Source organism: Typopeltis vanoorti, chromosome 7, assembly GCF_054136105.1.
Source record: "Typopeltis vanoorti isolate ZY-2024b chromosome 7, IOZ_Tvanoo_1.0, whole genome shotgun sequence".
Classification (NCBI taxonomy): domain Eukaryota; kingdom Metazoa; phylum Arthropoda; class Arachnida; order Uropygi; family Thelyphonidae; genus Typopeltis; species Typopeltis vanoorti.
In genome coordinates, this window is record NC_143555.1 from 5,842,501 (window position 1) to 5,861,727 (window position 19,227).

Here is a 19,227-nt window from a genome sequence, read left to right on the forward strand (position 1 = left end):
TCCTTGGCCTGTATCAGCTACCAAATTTTGTCTTACTGGTCTTAATCTCACACAAGATTGCTTCAAATGAACAGCGACCCTCCAGCCTGTCTCCTATTCTTTTTTGATTGCAATTCATCTCTATCATAAACAGTGTTCTTTCCCCTCATCCTGTCTACTCTATCTTTCTCCTGAAAATACCAAACCCTTCACATTCAATCCCTGTAACTACATCATATGCTGTTAGCCAAGTCTCACTAATTCCTATAACTTTTGTCAAGGTTGCACTATTCAATGCCAAAAATTCTCCCTCTTGTTCCTGATACTTTTGGCATTAGCATATAGAAATGGCAACATCCCTTTATTTCCCCACCCACCTTTACTTTCTGATTTGACTACCCTATTCAATCTTTTTGCTTGAGAGACTAAATTCCTCATTTGGTCATTCTCACACCCTCACTTTATTGCTGTCTTCACACAAACTCACTTGCTTCTACCCTAACTGCTTAAGATTCCCTGAATTTGCATGTCAGCATGCTTGGGGAATGCTCTGGACACTTAACACAAACCATTCTGATGTAGTCCATCTGCATTGTACAAATTCTTCTTTCCATCAAACAGAGACCACAGATCCACAAATTCTACATCATTCCTTTTGCACAATCTACATACAGACTAATTGGCTATCGATGCCCTCTTCCTCAGTTTGCCTCTATCATAGCGTGGTAGGAGACTTAAAATATTCACCTTCTTGCTCTTCAGTTTTGCCTCTTCTAACAACTACTGTACATCCTCCCTCATAGAATACTTCCCATCTCATTGGTACCAATCAAGTAAATCATTTCCTTTGACTTACCTTTTTGTATCTAGATGGCATGGCTAATACTTCTCACCCTTTTCACCATGTTCATATACAATACTTGCTATTGTCTAATGACTTATCTCTGAATCCTCATGAAGTTTTGTCAGCACTGTAGACCATGAGATCAAATTTATTATTATTATTTCAGGCGACTCCAGGAGTCCTTAGACTCATCGAGGGAGGCCCTAAACATCATGTCCACACAACTATGCGATTACATTCTCACAGTATCCATCATACCTTGCCTTGAACTCGTTAACCGTCATAGCACCCACAACAGACTCTGGTAGCTTATTCCACTTATTTACCACTCTAAAAGTAAAGAACCCAGCTCTAACACCCTTGCTAACCACACTCTTGCCCAGCTTCCATAGGTGTCCTCTAGTTCTCCCACCACCAGTCCTGATCTCAAAAATATCCTCTGAATTAATCCTATAGAATCCCTTTAGCAATTTGAGTGTCTCAATCATATCTCCCCTTTTCCGCCTATCAACTAGTTTCTGCAACCCACAAATCTTCAACCTGTGTTTATATAGAGTAATTCTGAGTAAATCAAAATAACAAAAAATAAAACTGAAAAGGATATGATGAAAGAGTAGATGAGTATGTTTACTTAGGAAAATTGTTAACAGATGAAACAAGGAGTCATGGAAGAAGTGAAAAGAAGAATAGGAATGGGATCGTTAGCTTTTGGAAATTGAAGAGATTTTTAAACTACAAAATAAAACCTGAGAAAAGAGCAAGACTGTTGTACAACCAATGTGTATTGCCTGTTATGACATATGGAGCAGAAACCTGGCCAATCAAAATAGAAATAATTGATAAAAATATAAAAAAAAACAGAATAATATCTGCTAAACATAACTCAGAGAGAAAATGAAGAAATAAGAGCTGAAACAAAATTGTTAGATATTGAAGAAAACGCACTTTGAAAGAAATGGAAATGGGCAGGACATAATAGAAGACTCAAGGACAGTAGATGGACAAAAGAAGTTATACTGGAGTGGTGGCCATATGAAGGTAAAAGATCAGCTGGAAGACCTGAAAGAAGATGGTCAGATGATATAAGAATAGCATTTGGAACTCTTTGGCACCAACAAGCTCAGAATAGAAACAGATGGGAGATACCTATCGCCAGAAGTGGCTATAAAAATGATTAAAAGTAGTAGTTCGGGTATGTATAATCATGGTTTTGAATAGTAGTACAAACTGCATCCATATTTCTGCTTCACAATATCCTTAATATACTATGCAATCCCCATATTATTGCTGTGTGCCCTTTGAACATGATCTTCAAAGGACACATTTTAATGACAGCCATCATTCTCAGATTCTGATTGACATCAGAACCACTATGGAACATACTTAAACATCTGCACTCTTAAAATTCAACACCTTAAACCTAATAACATTAAAATAGTAACAGTATTTATCTCATCATCAAATTCCTGATATGTATCCTCAAGGGGCATATAAGACATGAAAACTTACATCATTGCTAACTTCCTATCTAAGACTGATTAGTCGTAGATAGGAAGAGTACGTAGTAGACTGATTTCCTCCAAATCAGTCTATTACCTGTCAAGACTCCAACATTATCAGATCTTGCATGTCTGTTTTCAAAGGCAATTTTTACTGTATCAATCCAACTATATCTTGGTCTTCCTCTGGGTCTTTTTCCTGCTGTTCTCACAAAGAAGACTTGTTTAGCAAATCTTTCTTCTCTCATTCTGTTTAAGTGTCCATACTACCTGAGATTACGCTGCTAACACATTCCTGGATGCTAACAATGTCAGGTTCTTTCGTAATATCCTCATTTTTAATATGATATTGCCATTGATGCCATCTGTTGGTGCCTCCAATCTTTCTCAGGACTCTAATATCTGCAGTCTCTAGTCTGTGGTCAAGTGTTTTATTTCTAACTCAGCTCTCAGATCCATAAATCAAAGTTGTTTTGAACAGTCACTCGTATACAGCTAATTTAGTGCTTTGACTAATTTCTCTCTTATTCCATATAAATTTATTCATTTGCATTACTGGCTAATGAATGAATTTATATGCATACTATTAGCATACTGGCTTTGTTGATTCTGTTGTCTATTTCAATATTTAATTTATTATTTTCACTAAAAATCGTGCCTAAGTAGTAGCTGAAATGTTTTACTTGTTCTATAGGTTCTCTATTCACAATGCAGTTGATATTTTCAATGCTTATATCAAATGCATTGTGAATTGAGAACCTATAGAACAATTCTCCATATTCATCTTTTCATGCTAAATGTCTATTTAAGTCTTTCCCCAAAGGGATGTGACATCGCTCCCCCAACTTTGCAATGTCACCAAGCATCCTTTATTAATCTACATTAATAAGTTGAACAATAGATGTTCAACTTATTAATCTAGAACCATGAGGTAAATGCTGTCAGTTAAAATCCTTTTCTGGGATTTTGCTACCCTTTCTTTGTGTAAAACATGCTGGTATTTTTTCAGATAACCACTGTCCTAACTAACTAGTCTGCTATATATCTTCTCTTATATAGCAGACTAGTTAGTTAGATACCATCTGGTGTTGGTATCTAAGTATGCAGACTGTCAAATGACTCTGAAGTTCAGCCATATCACTGTGAATTTTCTTTTTGAACACATTTATCTTAATTAACAGATGATACAGTGAAGAATAGGTTCAGGATCATCTGAAACAAATGAAATTAGAAAACTACTTAAAGAATCTGCATGAGAAGCAGTTTTCCACCCAATAGCACTCTGTCACTTAGCTGCACGAATAGTTTTGACATTTTGGTTGATATTCCTGCATATGTGTGTGCAAGGAGATACTACCAGGTAACATCTAACATCATTGGTTTCAGTCTTCTTTGTTTGTTCAGTGTGCTCAGTGTTTTGTATGCAGAGTATGCATCCTCATCAAACTTCACCTTGGTTTTATCTTATTCAATTTTGATAACCTTTTTTTGATAATGTTCTTGTAATAAAGATGAAATGTTGAGCATACAATGCACGGTGTTTTTATATTTCATCGTTTTCTATGTGAATTGTTAAAAACTAATAGTGTCCACAGTATGTAAAAGTTTTTGATTTGTTTTAATGCTATGCTTTTAGTATCTTTCTGATGTTTATCTTTCACATATTTTGCAGATTATTTGAGTCGATGTTAAGGTATTCCACATGTTGGATAATACATGACTATATATCTCAGAATATATAGTGTTTTAAAAGACAAAACCAAATATAGGCATTTGGAAGGTGCAGATAACCTTCTTTTGTGTTCCCAGTATGCCCTCCTTGCCTAGGTAAGTGTGCTGTACATTTCATTTAAAATTTCTTATGATACTTGTATCTAATTGTCTGTAAAAATTAGAGAATGTAGAAATATTTACATTGTCAAGTAAGTGAGAAAAAGAAAAGTTTGTATTTTTTTGACAGTTATGTTCTTAAAATCTTGGATTTTATTGTTCAGCCTATACATGGTATTAATGTGATATTAAGTGCTACTGTAATATAAGTTTTGAAGCATGTTCAAAAATTAGGTATAGGTATAATTTTATTTAGAATTACATTGGTACTTTATTTCATTTATACTAGATTCCTGTTCAGAGTGTGATTTTGATTACTGTTGCAGTGAATTATTTTGCCTCGCATAAAATTCTACTTGTTATATTATTTTACTTTAGTAATACGGAGGATTTTTTCTCTTAGATAATCATGCAATAGGATTGTATTTTAGTTAAAGTTAAAACAGGCAGCCAGAATCACAGTGACCATACTTTTGCTATACATTAGCTATCACAATGTTTGTTACATATCAGGCCAGAAAAGTAATGACATTGCAGAAAAACATGGTGCACACTCTATTAATGTTGGATGAAGAGTTAGGGTTCATGAAAATGAACCTCTAACCTGGATAAGGATTTATATCCTGGATAAGAATTTATCAATAGGTACAGATGGAATATCAGCCTGTTTGCTAAAGGAATGTTCAGCTGAATTGGCTGACCTTGTTATATGGAAGGTGGGGAGAGAACATGGGGGCATCCATCTGTTCACAAAGAAAGGGGTAAGAACTAGGTTTTTCTCACAGAGCAGTGATTGAATGGAATAGTTTACCTTTAGGAGTAGTGAGTGCCTCTAGTGTGAATGAATTTAAGGGAAGGCATGACAGCTGGTTTCGGTGATTCATAGCCTCCCTCGATGAGTCCTTCACTTCCTGTAAGTCTGAGAATATAATAATAATATTACTCTATTCTTTGTAGTTTTATGATATCTCAGATCCTGTCGAGTTAGTCAACTTGCATTAGGAATTGTACAGATCAGGAAAACAGTTTGTTATAGGTGGATGGTTCAATGCAATGAATTTAGTTGAAAAATATTTTCTTACTGAACTAGTTTCATGGAATAGATATGCAAATAAATGAGACATTGGCATTTATTTACTTTGGGGGGTCACTGGAAAGTTCTGATAAATACCCCAAACCATCATCATCATCAAATTCCTGCCATGTACCCTCAAGGGGTATACAGGATATGACAGTACTACATGAAAAAATTACATCATTACTAACTTCCTATCTACAATTTTCCTCCAAATCAGTCTGTTACTTGTCAAGACTCCAACATTATCAGATCTTATATTTCTATCGTCTAAGGCACTTTGTACCGTATCAATCCACCTATATCTTGGTCTTCCTCTGGGTCGTTTTCCTGCCAACCTGGCAGAGAACACTTGTTTTGCTAATCTTTCCTCTCCCATTCTATTTAAGTGACCATACCATCTGAGATTAGCTCTGCTAATGCATTCCTGGATGCTAACAATGTCAAGTTCTTTCCTAATATCCTCATTTTTAATATGATATTGCCATTGATGCCATCTGTTCATGCCTCTAATCTTTCTCAGGACTCTCATATCTGCGGTCTCTAGTCTTTGGTCAAGTATTTTACTTCTGACCCAGCTCTCAGATCCATAAGTTAAAATTGGTTTGAACACAGTCTTATATACAGCTAATTTACTGTTCCGACTAATTTCTTTCTTATTCCATATGAATTTATTCAATTGACTTCCCACGATACCAGCTTTGCTGATTCTGTTGTCTATTTCTATATTTTAGTTTACCATCTTCAGTAAAAATTGTGCCTAAGTAGCTGAAATGTTTTACTTGTTCCACAGGTTCTCCATTCACAACACAGTTGACATTTTCAATGATTCTGCCTATTTTCATTGTCTTTGTCTTTTTATTGCTGACCTTCATACCATATCTATTACAACAGCTATTCAATTTAGTCAGAGAATCTTGCGGACTTGTAGCGGATTTATTTAGAAGTATAACATCATCCGCATAAAGCAAAGAGCTGACATTAACATCTCCAATTTTGATATCAGGTTTAATACCACATTCCTTCATAATGTGATCCATATAGATAATGAATAACAGAGGGGATAATGTACATCCTTGTCTCACACCAGATTTAACATTAAACCATCTTCCTGTACTTCCTTCAATTCTAACTGCTGACTCACAACTCAAATAAAGACTAAGTATTGCTTGATATAATGCCCCATTGACACCATATAACTGCAGCATATTATAGCTTCTCTCTTGGCACCTTGTCATATGCCTTTTCCAAATCGACAAAACTTAAATACAGATCTTTGTTATATTCCCATGCTTTCTCGACTATTTGTCGTAAGGTGAAGATCTGATCCTGACAGCCTCTATTTGGCCTGAATCCAGCTTGTTCTTCACCAAGCTTTTCTTCCACAATTCTTCTCAACCGTTTCTTAAGTATACTTGCATAGATCTTACCAGGAACACTCAGTAGGGAAATACCTCTGTAATTCTCACATTCAGTTTTATTTCCCTTTTTATATATGGGTACTATGAGAGCTCTACTCCAATCATCGGGAATTCGTCCCTCTGTCCAGGCTTTCTGAACTATGCAGTGCAGCCACTGTAAGACTCTTATACCACCATACTTCAGCATTTCTGGTCGAATATCATCTACTCCTGCTGCCTTTCCACATTTCAAGCCTTTGATGGCTTTTTCTACTTCAAGTATGGATATGTATTCCTGACTGCATGCCTGGTCAGTGTTTTTTATCACTGTGCTGTCATCACTGCTTGTTTCATTTAGCAGTTTTTCAAAGTAATTACTCCATACTTCAAGGATATCTTTTTCTCCTGTTTTCATTTCACCTTTATCATCTCTAATTCCTTTTACAGCACTCTTTCCTCCATTCCTAAGCTTCTTCAACAACCTCCAGAATATTTTGCCACCTTCTTGATATTTATTTTCTATATTCTTGCCAAAGTCCTCCCATGACTTTTGTTTAGCTAGTTTTACACACAGCTTACATTTGTCTCTGTATTCTGTAAGAGTAAAAGCTGACTTATTTGCCAGGAACTTTTGATATGCTTTCTTCTTTTCCTTCACTGCCTCTTTAACTTCCTGTGTCCACCAGGGAGTTCTGATTTTTTTATCCTTGCACACAACCTCACCACATGCCTCTCTGGCAGAATCAATCAATGTTTCCTTCAGAGTTTGCCACTGAATCTCCAAGGTTTGATTCCTGTTCTCAAACTCGTTCATTTTCTTTTCAAAAATATTTCTGTATTTTAGTCTACAGTTCACATCTGAGATCTGCTCAACTTTTATTCGCTTTAAAACTTTCTTACATGTTATTCTTTTCAATATGAAATTCAATTTTATCCTGCTCAAGACTAAATAGTGATCACTTCCAATTTCAAATCCTCTGTACACTCTTGTGTCTTGCACCAGGGAGAAAACATCAATATCAACAATAACATAGTCAATGAGACTTTTCTTATTCTTAGCCTCTTCTCTCAATGTGAATTTGTGCACATTTTTATGTTGGAACATGGTGTTAGTAATAACCAGTCCATGTCCTGAGCAGAAATCCAACAGATATTTGCCATTATTATTAGCTTTGCTCTTTTCTCCAAATTTTCCCAAAATATTTTTGTATGTCTCACAATCATTTCCTACTCTGCTATTTAGATCCCCAACAAGGACCAACTTTTCCTTTTTCATTGTGTCAGTTGCTTTTTCTAAAGCCTCAAAAAATTCCTCCACTTCTACCTTAGTAGAACCTTCTGTGGGACCATAGGCACAAATAAGTCTCATTGTCCAGTTCCCCATTCTCATATTTGCCCACATTATCCCAAACAAAAAAGAATTAAAACAATTGATATGCTCACAAGAAAGAACATACTAGTAGCAGTGCTATGAAGGTTACTTACATTTCTATATTATGTATCCTCATATGTTCTTTCTTGTGGTTGTATCAGTTGCTTTAATATTGTTTTTGTTCTAGGTGTTTATCAGAACTTTCCAGACCCCCCCCCTCTCCCTCTTCATATACAATTTTTATATAATATAATGTATATAATTTTTCACAACATACATTGTTATAAGATGTGAACAGGTTACTTAAATATGGCATCCCTTTAGTAAAACTCCTTCAGTTCCTTGCAATGTGGATTCTCCTTGTATAGAAGATTCTCTGTTATCCCATTTTTGTATTCATTCTCTTACCAACTTTTTCCTAAATCTTCACTGTTCTTTGTCTACAAATTTTCAGTCTGCCTTCACAATACTGATATCATTATCATTTTTTTTTCTATTACTGATTCTTGGCTTAATTCTTTCATAATTTCTTCGTTTCTTTTTTGATCAAATAGAGTTTACTTTGCAGTTTTTCTCATAAACTTCATTTCTGCTATTATTAATCTTTGTTTGTCTTTTTGTTTTATTGTTCAGATTTCACTTCCATACAACAAGACTGGTAGGGCTAATGTATTGTATACTTTTAGTTTGGTTTGTTTTTGAACTAGGTTGGTTTAAATATAAAGTTAATTACACCTGTTATTTTTAAATATTTTGCAATTTTTACATTTATATCTTTTTCATTTTCATATATGATCATACATCTTAGGTAGTTAAATTAATTCACCTGTTCTAAGAGCTTGTTATCTATTACTGTCTTAGTTCTTGCTGGATGATCTTGTCCTTTAAAGGCCATAGTTTTTGATTTTTCTGTTGATATTATCATACTATAATCTTTGGCTATCTCATTTAGATCTAAAATAACTTTCTGTAAGTTATCTTCAGACTTTTGTAATTATTATTTGGTCGTCAGCAAAAAGGAAAGTGTTTAAGTTCACAGTAGGAAAAAGTTTAATACCTTGATGGAAATTTTTATTCCATTTTATTATTTTATTTAGGTAAATATTAAAAAGAGTTACTGAGAGGGGGATATCCCTGTCGGACCCCTTGGTTTATCTCTCTCTCTCTCTTCATTTAGGTAAATATTAAAAAGAGTTACTGAGAGGGGGATATCCCTGTCGGACCCCTTGGTTTATCTCTCTCTCTCTCTCTCTCTCGCTTATGATAGCTCATGATTTAATTTTATTTGTATTTGATTATTTTCATATATACTTATGACAGCTTTTAGGATATTATTTGGTATTTGTCTTTCATTTAATATGTTAAATAAAATGCTTCTTTTAACTTTGTCAAATGCTTTTTCAAAGTCAATAAATGCAATATGTGTTTCTAAATTGTATTAATATTCTCTATTATTAATATTAAGCAAAAGGCTGGGTCTATACATGATCGTCCTTTTTTAAACCCATTCTGTACTTCTAAAATAAAGTTTTTAGAATATTTCATTAGTTTGCTATTTAAAATTCTGCTACATATTTTGTAACAGGAATTTAGTATGCTGATACCCCTATAGTTTTTAGGGTGATCTCTATAATTTTTTTTAAAGTTAGGAGTCACAATTGCTTTTTTCCATTCTATTGGGGGGGGGGGGTATACCAGTTGTATAAATTTTATTTAAAAATAATAGGAGTCTTTCTTTGAATCTTGATCCCCCCCATATTTATGCAGTTCTGAACCCAGCTTATCTCCAGGTGATTTTCCGTTTCTTGTTTCTTTCAGGCTGATTTCTAATTCTTCTTTAGTTATTTCCTTTTCATTTTCATTAAGTGTTTGCCAGTTGTCTTTTTTAAAATATTTATCTGTCTACAATTCTGTATAGAAATTTGGAAATTCTAATTTCAATTGTTTAATTTTATGTTTTCTTTAGTATCCGTATTTAGGTGTTTCAAAATCTTATATGCATTGGGTCTTATTTTATATAAATCATGTTCTAAATTAGAAATGAAATATATATGGTGGGGTGGTCCGAATATACTGAATAAGGACTTGTGGACCAACAGGGCCATACGGGACAATCATCTTGATTTTAAGGGAAGTGGCACTCCCATTTTTTTTACCAAAACAAGCCTTAAAGTACAAGTCATTAGGAAAAAGAAAACCAGGATGTCCTCTTAAACAATTCAACGATAACTTATAAGGCTGGAACAGGCTATGCTAGGCCTAAATCCTTGATGTGCATGATGATGATGATGATGATCATTTTTTGGCATGTTTCTTTGCACTCTCTTCACTTGATTAGAATCACCATGGAAATGAAGAGACCAGACCTGCATGCAATAGTCCAAGTGAGGTCTTATCAAGGCATTGTGAAGAGTCAAAATGACTTCCTTATTATATATTAGGTTTTATCCTTTATCCAAGTGTAAGCAAACAAAGTTTGCACCTGAAGTACTTTCAGGACTGGGGCAACTCATGGTAAAGGTGGTATAAGTTCAACCATGAGTTGCCCCACTTCTGAAAGTTCTTCAGGTGCAAACATTGTTTGCTTACACTTGGATAAAGGATAAAACCCAATATATAATTAGTAGCATGGCCAAGTGAAAAAACTTCCATAAGCTTATCTCTAATCCAGAGAATTTTAATAATAGGGTGTGACACCCTTCGACAACTTGTATAGGTAAATATGACTACTCCATTACTTCCACATCTGGGTAGTGGTCCTTCCCTTAATGCATAGCATTATAAATGTCCGCAAGGAGATGTGCTTTGCTTTATGGGAGATATTAAGGCAAGTGATGAGAACTTATACCACCTTTACCGCAAGTTGCCCAGTCCTGAAAGTACTTCAGGTGCAAACTTTCTTTGCTTACACTTGGATAAAGGATAAAACCCAATATATAATTAGTAACATAGCCAAGTGAAAAAAAAACTTCCATATGACTTCCTTATCTTTACATGTAAGGTTCGTTTCAGCATTGCTATTATTCTCCGAGTTGTATTTACAGTTTTTCCTATATCACCCTTGAACTTCAACTTGCTATCTACTAAAACTTCAAGATCCCTAACCTCATCAGTTTCTTAAGCATAATCCCACCAATATAACATGAGATTGGATATCTAATCACCCCAGAGTGCATGACTTGACATTTATTAACATTGAAATGACAGCCATTTTCACATACCCACAATTCCAGGCTGTTCAAATCATTTTGCAAGTACTTCATATCAGCAGCACTCCTGATCACCCTACCTATTTTTGCATCATCAATGAATAGCTGAATGTCGCATGTCCAATCCTTCTCAATGTCAGTAGTGCACAGATTGAATAACAATGGATCAAGGACTGATCCTTGAGGCATACCACTGGTTACTTTGAATTTGAAAAAAAAAAAACAAGGTAGAAAGCACTATTAGCGTAGCAGTAGCTTTGATATCCATGCTCTTCTTAAAGTAAGTATTTTCATTAATAGTATCTTCGTTTGATTAAATTTTCGTCACCGATCAGCCTGCTGATTGTGAACAATACTTGAAATTACCAGAACTGTGTTTATTAGTATTTTCTGACTCGTTTTGCAACCACGTGTAGTACGTTTGTATTAATGGCATCTGCTTGACGTTGCCATAGCTCTTTGTGCACGTGTGAACGTGAAGTTGTTTGGAACCACACTATCGTTCTTCGTTCCTGACCACCAGTTATATATGTGCACTCATATTTCTTCTCACGCGTCGAAATCTCCTTACCCTTTTTTTTTTTTTTTTCTGAACTGCATAATCTAGAACCGTGAATTATATTCTGCCGTGTCTAGTAACCTTTTACTATGGCACAATCATAAATTATTCGGGATTTTTCCACTCGAGTTACTTTTGAACAACGTGTTAACGAAGATATTTTGTTGTCAACTGTCGCAGAAATAGTAGGATTAAATAATATGAAGGCTTTAAACTGTTGGGATGAAGCACGTGGACGTTTTGAAATCACACTTAGGAACATGTCAGCCAAAGAAAAATTGATTGATAAAGGAATAAATTACGATCAGAAAAATTATTCGGTAAACTCCGTTGGATCAAACATAATAACCATGACAATTAGAAGACTTCCAGTAGAAATTACTGATGATAATCTGCAATCTGTCTTCCAAAAGTATGGACAGGTTCTGAGCATTAAGAGGCTAGTGTTTAAGAATTTTCCCACAGTAGAAAATGGCATTGTACACATAAAAATCAAAATGTTAAAAATGGTACCCAACTTTTTAGATATCTAAGGCTATGTTGGTACAATAACCTACCCAGGAATGACTAAATTATGTAGTAGATGCTACGAAGAAGGTCATCTTGCAAAAGACTGTCCTAATTCACGCTGTGGGAACTGCTCTCTCATTGGCCACACCCAGCCAACATGCACTGCCCCATGCAGGAAATGTGGCACTCAAGACCATAGGGCATATCAGTGCCAAATCCAAACATTTGCTGATGCAATCAGCAAGAATTCAACCACCGTGAATAAAAAGAATTTAAGCACACCTCAGGCAAACATAACAGGAAAAGAGACACCCAGAGATAACAAAATTGAAAATGGCAAACCAAATTCTACCCTAACAACAAGTGTTGAAACACTGGAGATGGAGACACTAATTGGAAAAGATACAAGAAGCACTACTCACCCACCTACAGAAAATGAGAAAACAGAGACAACCACAAGTCAGGAAATCTCAATAACACAGATGCAAGATCATCACTGTAACTCAGAAAGAGAATGTGATATTTTGTCAATACAGGGAAATGCAAAACACTCAACAACCCCAAACCCTTCAGCACCTTCTAAAACTACAAACACTACCACACAATGCAAAGAATCAGACCAACAACCAAATTTAGAAGAAGGGATGCCAATAACAAATACCAGAGAAAGTGATGATAAGGTGAATCCTACAGTAGGAAATGTTAGAAATACCCCTAAGCAGCTAATAATTCCAGAATCAATTGAAGACAATGACACTGATGGAGAAAAAAGGGGAAGTATCCCACTTGATAATAAAATCAAAACCAAGAGAAGCAGTGGAACACAATCACTGCCTACCCCACAGTCAAACACATCAACTACTCCCAAGGTACAGATTAGCTCGATCAAGAGCAAGCCAAGAGAAGCAAAACAGAATAATACAACTAAAAGCAGAACAGAGGCATGCCCAAACCCAAAAGCAACCCCGGTTCACCATACAAAGACACAGAATAGAGCAACACAGAACCAACCTTCAAACCAAGAAACCAAGGATGACACTAAAACTAATAGTACAACAGAAACCTTTTCAGAAACAAAAGATCACAGGCAAAAAAACTGCCCAACAAACAGAGAAAATATAGCAGAAATTGACATACTAGATATGCCTTTTGAAACAGTATGTCACAGCAACTCCACTACTGTCAATGAAAAGACCAAAGATAATAGCAGGAAAGTGAAAGGAAAAGGAACCAGATCAAAATAGGAGGAAAAAATCCTAAAACTCAACAATGGTTAGAACACTTCTCAGAATAGGCACCCTAAACACAAGGGGCTGCATAACTCCACAAAAACAAGGGGAAATAATCAATCAAATGAAAATAAAAGGCATCCATGTGCTTTTCCTTCAGGAAACCCATATCACCAAACTCACAGAAATCAAGAAAATGGAGAAAATACACAACATCACAGTGTACTGGAGTGGAGGAAGCAATGTTGACAGGGGAACAGCCATAATCCTGGCAGCAAACTTTCCAGGAAAAACCATCTCCAGCACACGAGACCAAGAAGGAAGAATAATATCAGTAATAACCAAACTGGGAAACCAAAGAGTAAACTTCACAAATATATATGCACCCAACAATGGACACCAAAGATCACTTTTCTTTAGGAACCTTGACACTTACATGGAAGGGCCCCATGAGCACATATTTGGAGGTGACTTCAACTGCTTAACAGATGAATCAGATAAAATAGGAGGCAACACCCATAGTGGAATACAAGGCAGAACCGACTTAAACACACTATGTGTGAAATACAGCCTGGAAGAACCACACAAAATCCTAAATACAACCCAACCCCCACCCACTTGGACCAATGGAAGAGTATCCACAAGAATAGACAGGCTTTACCTCAGCAAAAATATACATCACCTCCTAGACTCAACAGATACAGTCTCAGTAAATAACAGTAAAAATCTATCAGATCACATGATGGTAATCATCAACATAAATTACAAACCACCAAATCATGGGCCTGGATTCTGGCGCATGAACCCATTTCTAATGAAAGAGCCAGATCTACTAGCAACACTGGAAGAGACTGTATCTGCAAACTGGGAAACAGTAAAAACAGAACAAAGCAGAACTCAAAGACCACTAATGGAAGTGTGGGAAAACCTAAAAGGAAAATGTCGTACAATAATAATGGAATGGGAAAAAAACAAAAAGAAAGAACAAAGACAGATGACCTCCACACTCTACAAGAAAATCAATATACTAAAATCCGGCTCAAACAACCACAACATGCCCAGAATGAAGGACCTGATCAAAAAGTATGAATCAGAAATAGAAAGAATCAAAGAAACACAACTAAACACCCTACAGTTAAAAAGCAGGTTGACCAACATAACAGCAGAGATAAAATTCACAAAGCCCTTCTACAACCAAATTAAAAAACGACAGGAACAGGCAATAGAGGAAATACAGCACCTAGGCTTAACAGTTACAGATTCTAAAGAAATAAGTAAAATCTTCACAACTTACTACAGAGAACTACATGCCACAAAACAATCAAACAAAAAGGAATGAGAGGAAATAATCAGTAACCTACCTATGATACCTCAAAAAGACAGAGAGTACTTGGAAAGAGAAATTACAGAAACAGAAGTAAAGCAGGCAATCTCCACGCTGAAAGTAAATAAATCACCAGGCTCAGATGGACTTGGGAGTACCTTTTACAAAACATTTAAAAACAATCTAGCTCCCATCCTGACACAAGTCTGCAACACACTCATCAAAGATGGTGAATTAGCACCTTCACAGAAACTAGGAATTATAACCCTAATCCCAAAGCCTAAGACAGACATATTGCAGGTCAGCAATTGGAGGCCTATCACCTTACTGAACACTGACTACAAAATATTAGCCAAAATAATAACCAACAGACTGAGCCCAACACTAAAAACAATAATACACACAAACCAAACCTGTGCTATACCAGGCAGACACACCTTCCAGACAACTAGTTTAATCAGAGACATCATCCAGTACACTCAAGAAAAAAAAATAAATGCAACACTGGTTTCCCTTGACCAAAGCAAAGCTTTTGACAGAGTTAACCATGAACTCTTAACAGCAACCCTAACAGCACATAACTATGGCCCACACTTCCAACGTATGATAAACTGTCTATACAAGAATATAATTAGCAAAATATGCATCAATGGTAACCTCTCTGAAGACATCAACATAGTGTAAGGCAAGGCTGCCCTGTTTCACCAGCTTTATATGTAACACAAATTGAGTTGCTTGCAAAAATGATCAGACAGAACTCAGAAATTAGACATGAAATAAAATGTGTTCTACATGCTGATGATGTCACTTGCATCATAACCAACAATACTGCCCTTAAAACTCTCTTCCAGACAACAGAAAAGTATAACAGGATCTCAGATTAACAAATCAAAAACAAAAATAAAAGTATTAGGAGCTGGTGCAACACAACATCTAGCACCAATCACCATACTAGGAATTCCTTTCAACCACCTAGGCCAACTTGAAAACGAAGAAGAATTAATTAAGAAAATCATCTATATAAAAGAAACCTGGCAATCTGTACTCTTAATTGCCACTGGAAAAGCACAAATCATCAAACAGTTAATGATCCCCTTGATAAAATACTACACAACTCCATTTCCACTCAGCAAACTACAAACTAAAAGACTGGAAGACATCATCTACAGCTTTTTCTGGAACAATAAAAAGGCAAAGGTCAGTAAAGACAAATTGGCTCAAAGAAAGGAACAAGGGGGGCTAAACATCCCAAGAATAAAAGACATGCTTTCAGTAGAGAAAATTAGGCAGGTAATTAAGATTATGCAAACTGCACACCCTTCCCATGAAATGTGCCAGTACTGGCTAGGAGTAAAGTACAAAATGTTCACAGGCCAAACCCACAGTGGTGAAAAGGCAAAAATTTCATCAGAATACTACAGAACCATATCTAGACAAGCAAGAATCATCACCACAAAGAAGAACAAACAGCACCTTCAAGAACTAAAAAAAGAGGACATATTACAGGCAATTAGCAACATTCCAACAGACACGCTCCCCCATGAAAAGGAAAAATGGAAACACTGTTACTTCAAGTACACCTACCCATCCAGACACAATTTTAACTGGAGGATGTTACACAACATCTTACCAGTAAATGCAAAACTCCTGAAATGGAGAATACTTCAAAGTGCAAATTGTGCCTTTTGCACCCTACAAGAAACCCAAGAACACCTGTTCTATGAATGCGCAGTGGCAACACAAATATGGGCTAATGTAAGCAGCACCTTCAACATACCCACACTCAGGAAGGAACAAGCACTATACCTTCAAGACCTACCAGGGAAAGGAAGCTTGAAAAATCAACTGCTCTACCTACTAATTGAAATTAAATATCACATTTGGAAAATTAGGAATATTGTAACATATCAAAAACAAAAGAAAACAATAGAGGATATTAAAAGAAGTTCAAGAGCATCAATCAAAAACTACCTGAGACTACAGTTAGCAGAACTGGGACCAAATCTTTTCAGGAAAAGATGGAGTTCCCCACCTGCATTATGCTACCTATCTGAAGGCAGCATCATTCTGAAACTCCCATGATCAATTCCAAGAAAAGTAAACAAAATGGCCACAACAACTTTTTTTTTTTTTTTAAACTATTATTATTATCTTTTTATCCCCAAATTCTCACTTTTAAAATTGATTATAATTTAATCCTAAACATATCTTTATGTTAGCCTGGCCCCCATGCTCAAGTTTAATCAACCTCTTAGGTTCATTATTTACTTATAGCCTATGGTACTATACTCTTAAATAATGCCACCATAGCATTTGTTAACCAGGCTAACAAGCACGCCAATATCTCTATCACTTTTAGAGAAGTGTTTTCTCTAAGCCTCTGACATACACCTAATAAGCAATGTTAATGCAGAGGTATGGGAATGAAAACAATTATTCAAAATTCCCAAATAACCAACTTCTGAGCAACTACCTGAATGCAAAGAAGAAAAGCTAGTTATCATTATCCTATACCAAAATTAAGGATTAAATAATCATTAAATAAATAATTAATTAAATAATTAAAAAATTAATAAAAAATCAAAATAAAAACTAAAAATATAAAATTAAATTAAAATAACTTAAAATAAAATTATATAACATACACAAAAATATTAACAGTAAGGGAAAACACCAAACAAATTAAAGACAAAACTGTCTAGTCCATTGAGTTGAAGAATCTACTTTTGGGAAACTGTCCCCCAAAACTGGAGAGAGTCCCTTAAAAGTAAAATTAAATAGAAAAATCCTATATGATCTATAATTATTCAACCCCCCAATCTCCTTCAGGACAGACCACTCACTTCATCTTTCCTATCTTCTCTCTTAAGGCCATAGCTTCATAAGAGACTGTCAACCCTGCCACAAGAGCAACAGACCTGTTCTTGTAAGAGTTGATTACAACCTGAAAAACATGCAGACAATGTCAGTACTCAAGAAACAAGATGGCAAGCAATTAAGATACAAGTGATAGCTAGAGTGGTGGAAAGATACTGAAACTGCTCTAATTATTACTGTAATGAATACAACCTTCTCTGCTTTTGGTGGACGAAAGTCCAATACCACTAACAAGAAGGCACTAATTACATAATTAGTAAAACAAAGATCTGGTATTCAAACAAACTGGTTACTTTGAATCTTGCAGATTCACATCCTGTATATACACACATGTATACGACATGTATCACGTGTGTGTGACTTTTTGAAATCTGTCTGTCAATCATCCTCTTATCCATGCCAATAGTTTAGAATCATTCCCATATTATCCAATTTATGCAACAGTCTTCCATGCTATATTTTATGAAAAGCTTTAGCAAATCCCCAAGGTATCATAGTGTTTCCATTCCCCTTGTCTAACTCAGTGGTAACATTATTATAGAATGTGAGCAAGTTGCTAAAACATGACCTTCCTTTAGTAAACCCATGCTTTTCGTTGCAAAGTAGAGATTCACTGTCAGCCTATTTCTGATTGCAAGTTCTAACCAACTTTTCCAAAATCGTCACCACCACACCTGAGATACTGATTAGTTGATAATTGGATATGTGTCTTTGCACTACCGTTGTGCAATGGGATTACTGTACATTTTTTCCACTCCTGTGGAATTTTCCTTGTTGTGAGATTCAAATTATATAGCCTGGTTAAAGGAATAGCCAGTTCAGCTGAACACTCTTTTTTTTGCATATGTGCTGATATTCTGTCAGTTCCTATTTAAGAATTCATATGAAGTTTGTGCAACAGCTTTAGTACTTTTTTTCTCATTGATATGAGTTTCCTCGTGCAGTGAAGAGGAGCGGTGAGTTCAATTTTTCATATACCACATTCATAGCTTTTAGCAAAATGGCTGCTCATTAGTATTCTTCAATAACCAAGTAATTCTTTGAGATACTTTAGTATCAGTATGCTCTTTCCATCTCAGTAGTACACAGCTTAGAATCTCTTCATCCCAAAGTGCAAAACCTTACATTTTTTTCCCCCACATTAAATTAGCACCCTTATCCTTTGTCCATTCTTTCAGTCTGTTTAAATCATTCTGCAGGATACTAAATCTTCTGGATTATCTATTACTTTATCCAATTATGCCTGACTTAAATATTTTTCTTCAGATCATTCTTATATGAGCAAATTCCCATTGTATAACCTCACCAGGCATGCAGAATACCGATGGTAATATGCGATTAAGTTTATATCATTACAACTTCCTGTTAACAATTTAGCTTAGTTCTTATTTGTTAGAACTCATAATATTGTCAGATCTTATGTATTTGGTCTTCTAAGCCACTTCTTACTATATTAATCCACCCACATCTTGGTCTTCATGTGAGTCTTTTTCCTGACATCCTGGCATTAACAACTTATT

At 35.5% G+C, this 19,227-nt stretch overlaps 1 protein-coding gene across 4 annotated transcripts in view; it reads left to right on the forward strand.

Moving 5' to 3' along the window:
* The window catches only part of LOC150104464 (serine/threonine-protein kinase Tao-like), a 713,758-nt gene that overhangs the window by 137,122 nt on the left and 557,409 nt on the right, over nt 1-19,227 (forward strand). For all 4 annotated transcript variants that reach the window (XM_090395159.1, XM_090395157.1, XM_090395158.1 and 1 more), the window contains one exon: nt 3,995-4,149. In XM_090395159.1, coding sequence (XP_090251285.1) covers nt 4,133-4,149 — 17 coding nt within the window. In that variant the 5' untranslated portion in view covers nt 3,995-4,132. The remainder of the gene's footprint in view (nt 1-3,994; nt 4,150-19,227) is intronic.